The 4,907-nt window shown below is 32.3% G+C and overlaps 1 protein-coding gene across 1 annotated transcript; it reads right to left on the reverse strand.

The window, feature by feature from the left end:
• Positions 1-408: 408 nt before the first annotated feature.
• Positions 409-1,287, reverse strand: LOC119668758 (39S ribosomal protein L17, mitochondrial-like). Its single transcript, XM_038078368.1, has 2 exons — positions 988-1,287; positions 409-930 (listed from the first exon to the last, which is right to left on the reverse strand). Exons 1-2 carry the CDS (start codon positions 1,183-1,185, stop codon positions 454-456), a joined length of 675 nt encoding a protein of 224 aa, XP_037934296.1. The 5' UTR covers positions 1,186-1,287; the 3' UTR covers positions 409-453.
• Positions 1,288-4,907: the final 3,620 nt, after the last annotated feature.

Genomic DNA, 4,907 nt, shown 5'->3' on the forward strand with positions numbered 1-4,907 from the left:
ATTCGCGGTTATTTTAATATTTATATATTTAAATAATACAAGTTATTATTATGTTTAATGTTATAAACAATTTTTAAATCAAATTATTTGTGAAATATATTTTGATGAAAAAATAAAAAAGTAACCAATTGATGTATATGAAATTTAGGTGGAGCTATAAAAGTTCATTGTTTTTGATCAATTAATCGGTATAATATAACAATCAGTGTAATAACATACTTAAAATTTAATTTACAATTGTAATTGCACAATTAAAAAATTATTTTTCATAACGTATATAAATCCCCAATTTAACAAAAAAAAATTTCTTCATAATATAGTTTTTGCAAAACAAAGTATTTTATATAGTTTCATTAAATATTATTTAATAATAGCAATAATAATTAAAGCATTTCTTTTACATATAAACAAAAACAAAAAAAAAGAAAATGAATATGTGCTGTGATTTATGTTTTACGCGCTTTTATTTTGCTTTTCAGCAATTTCAACTTTCGGTTCCGCCACTGGTGCTGATTCCGCCACTGATGTTGATTCCGCCACTGGTGTTGCTTCCGTTGGTGGTGTTAATTCAGCTATCGGTGTTGATGCTGCTGCAATTTTATTAGCAATTTCAGCTAATTTTTCACGACGATAGTCCTTTCGAGCTTCATCCAGCAGCACATTATGTAGTAAATTACGATTTGTCGATAAGTCTGGTAAAAGTGAAGGGTATGGATTTCCTCGAAGTTCCAGCACAGATCGTTTGTAATATATGCCAGGGTACTCGCGCGGTGCTTTATACATGCGTGTGTATGCCAAATTAGTACTTTCGAAACGTGGCGCTAACACTTTAAATAATTTATGCACTAACTGCTTTTCCAATAGCCAATAATTAGCCAATTCCATTGTCTCTTTATGCCTATCTCCATGTCTGATCGCATTTGATATTAACTTTAAAGGTAAGTACAATAATTTATATGTTTAATACTTTAAAATCAAAGTTCTTACCAATTCTGCATAACCACGTGCCTCATCGGCTCTGTTGTAGTTTAGTTCAATCCTTTCGTGTTTGACTAGCGCCGTAATAGTTTTACGGAGTTTCAATAGGCGACCCTCAGGTCCATTGGGATTCTTTAAACGACGATGAGTTGGACGTACAGCTATGCGTAGTTGCGATATTAATTTACTCACATCTGCTTGATTCATTTTCGATTATTATTTGTCGTGTTCAAAATTACTTTTTATTTATAAATTTCTAAATCTTATTTTTACGTAAACATTCCAGCCGCACGCGTTGAAAATAATGTAAAATCGGCAACAGCTGTTTTTTTGTGGAATGTGTGCCGCTGTGGAAACTGTTTGAGTGGAATTTATTTCTATGTACAGGGTTGCATTTGCATAACATTTTAAACCATTTTGTTTTAAGCAGGAATAATATGCTATATCATATGAATTATATTATTTTTGTAAATTGTTTGAATAATTTATATTATTTATATTTGTTTAAATTATACCTAATAGTATTTTATACATAATATTAGAATACTGTAAATGTTTGATATTTTCATAAAGTTGTTTTAGTTCATTTATTAATTAAACCATTTGTTTTTAATGTTCTTTACTCTAAAAAAAGCGTTATATTAATTTATTTCACTAAAATGATTAATTTTCTTGATAATATAAAATTCAATATATATATGCATAGTGGATATCGTGGTTTATTTTTCGATTTGGCTATTGATACACAACCTTCTATATTTATTGTACTAATAACATCAAATCTACCATATCGAATCTAGGATGTTAATAATAACTTTTATGAGGATTGAATGCATGCATATAGGCAGGGAGGATATGCTTATGATTCGGCTCCTTGAGATTCAACTTTCTTCGAATTTAATCGATGTGGTACACAAACACTATATCCATGATGCTCAACTTGGGTTTGTTAAAGCATATGCTCCCCTTGCAGAATGTCCCTCATGTCAACATTCTTTAGTCCCATTTTTGAAAGGTGGTAGTTAACAGGAACTTGTGTAACTAAAAAACCAGTTCGGTAAGAGCTGATGTTCAGTCAATAATATTTAGTCCGAGAAATTTATGTCTTTTTTTCCGTTGGTATAGACCCTTGACTCCGAAAACGCACACATGGGTAGGTAATATGTGAACATAAAATCCTTATTTTTGCTTTTACTTTTTTTTTTGGAATTAATTTGTTAAAGTACAGGATACAAAATTGTTCTAATGTAGGATATCTAAATAGTGAATAATAGGGTTGTTCATGATATTTTACAAATTCTAAAAATATTCCATCCCAAAGATTATTTTAATATTTCAGATGGAAACAATTTCTGAAAATGTTTTATCTTATGTTTTTTTTTTATTTTTAATTTAGTAAAATTTAACGTTATAAGCAGAGCTTCGATCCGGAATTTTTTCAGTTCCGGTTTTCGTTTCGGTTCAAGAGAAAAAAATATATCGGTTCGGTTCCGGTTTTCGTTCCGGCAAATATATCGGTTTTTTTCGGTTTTCGGTTCAGTTCCGGTTCGATTCCCTGGTTATAAGCTTTAGACTGCATAGTACTCTTTATGCTTTAATAATTCATCGTCTTTAACTTTTTGTATCAATTAGTGATTGCAGTTATGTGGGTACTTCATAGAGTTGGGGTACTAATTTAGATTTAGCAACGGTGATGATTAAGTTGGCATTAAATAAATTAAACCTAAGTCGTTTTGTCTGTATATCTACATTACTTTACCTCCAAGTTTGTACAAGCAATGTCTGAGCCTGGACTGTCTTCTGTTTTGATGGAGTGCCAAAAAACTTCGTAATAACTTAGATAATTTGTTGATGAATAAAAAGTAAACAACTAAAAATAATTATTATACCCAAATATTCTTTGAATTATGATAAGACACGTTTTTAATTATTAAAAGAAACCTAAAAACAACAAGACAATTTTTTAATGGATCATAAAAGCCGGATAGATACCAGTAACATTAATCAAATTGAAAATATTTAGCGTTTGTTTGCTGTGGGGAAGAAATACGCCAAAGCTTAGTAATTTAAAAAAAAAATAGGTTAATTTGATTAATTTTTTTAATGCCAAATATTTTGTTAATATTTTAAGTTTAATTTACAGTATGTGTTTGATGAAATTTAAATAATCTTCTTACAATTGCATTTGAGATGCTTTAGATATCTGCTTTTGTTTAGAGCAAGTAGTCATAGTTCTTAGGGATATTTTTGGGAATTGCAATGCGTACAAGCGAGACAGGGTGCTTTAGCTAATCAATCGGTTAATCTGAAGGGCTTAGCATATTGCTGGCTTCATGAAAATCATTATTGAAAGCTTTCTCTACTTCATTAAATAAATTAATTAATGCTTAATTAAAGATTAATGAAGTTTTCTCAATTAATGCAAATTGAGAAGATTCAATAAGTTGGCCGTGTTCTAAATCTAGCAATGTTTAGGATTTGTGGTAGGATTGTTGACGAGCCACAGTCGTATACGGAATCAACCTATAAAATTCAATCTACCTTTTAATCATTTCTGTGACAGTTGTAGGGAAGATGTTGAAAGTACCTTATATCTGTTTTGTTACTGTCTAGTGCATGTACAGCATTTTTTGTCTTCATTTTAATTTAATTTAATTTCAGAATTACGTTCATCTGCTAGCATTACTACTAGCAGTATGCGGGACTTTTGCAGATGTATCGCATTTAGATACTGATTTACGTGAAGATGGTTATCACTATAAGGAACTTTCAATACCATTTCCACCTCCCCCTACTGGAAATGATCTAGAAGATACAGATTTTTGGCCGAGACGACCAGGTCCACAGCCACAACCGCAACCGCAACCACAGCCACTTGCTATGGGCCACCTCAGCCACAACCAAGTCCACAACCTCAGCCACCAGCTCCATTCCCAAGTTATGGCCACCACCTGCGCAACCATCAAGACCACAACCAAGCCCTCCTGGTCCAAGGACACCATCTCCTCAACCTCCAGCACTTGGTCCTAGTTATGGTCCACCACAGCAACAACCTCAGCCACCATCTCCACAGCCACCAGTGCCAGGTCCTTGTTATGGTCCACCGCAGCCAAAACCACAGCCACCATCTCCATAAAGTCATACTTTTTTGAGAACCCTGGTTAAAGTGCCAAGACCTCCTTTTAAGGCGCATTTTATGCTTTACCTCATTTTCAAGTTGGTTTCTGAACCTACAAGTTCTTATACGGTAACACAATCGGTTATGAGGTCTAAGTGAATCCCTAAAATCGCCGATATTACCTAGCCTAACATAATCTAGAGCATATAGTGTATTGTAATGCAGGACTTCGAACGATCTCTAAATATTTTATTTACCATTATGTCTGAATTGTTTTAGTAATTTGCTTTAGTTTAGAGCATTGGGTTTTTGGTATTGCATTAAGCAGACGTGTTAACGTGCCTACTACCCTGTTTACTTCATATTATTCGATTTATATTTTAAATTGAGTACTTCTTGAAGTTTCAAGCTGCTTTAGGTAACAATATTCGTTGCTTTACCCCTAAGCAATTAAATTTACAAAAGTTGTTGAATAGTTAAACTTATTGAATGACTTACAGCAAACCTTCCAAAACATTATTTTTAAAGATAAATATAAAAAACAAAAAAAAAGGAAAAAGAGCGCGAAAAATGAAATTAAGTTCTCGTCCCTTCTCAGTTAGTAGAAGATGAAGCCTATCAAATGCTTGTTAACCGAAATTCGTTTGAAATTTACTTTAAAAGTTTCATACTTGAAAATTGCTTCTTAATTGGATAGATACTCATACACAAGTACAAAACTTTGAGGAAGCGCAACGAAATGCTAAGTGGTATCTTCTATCTTCGAAGGTGTGAAAACTCATCATAAAGATATTTGAGGAAGCTGCGTTCG

This window comes from Teleopsis dalmanni, chromosome 1 (assembly GCF_002237135.1).
Source record: "Teleopsis dalmanni isolate 2A chromosome 1, ASM223713v2, whole genome shotgun sequence".
Lineage (NCBI taxonomy): Eukaryota > Metazoa > Arthropoda > Insecta > Diptera > Diopsidae > Teleopsis > Teleopsis dalmanni.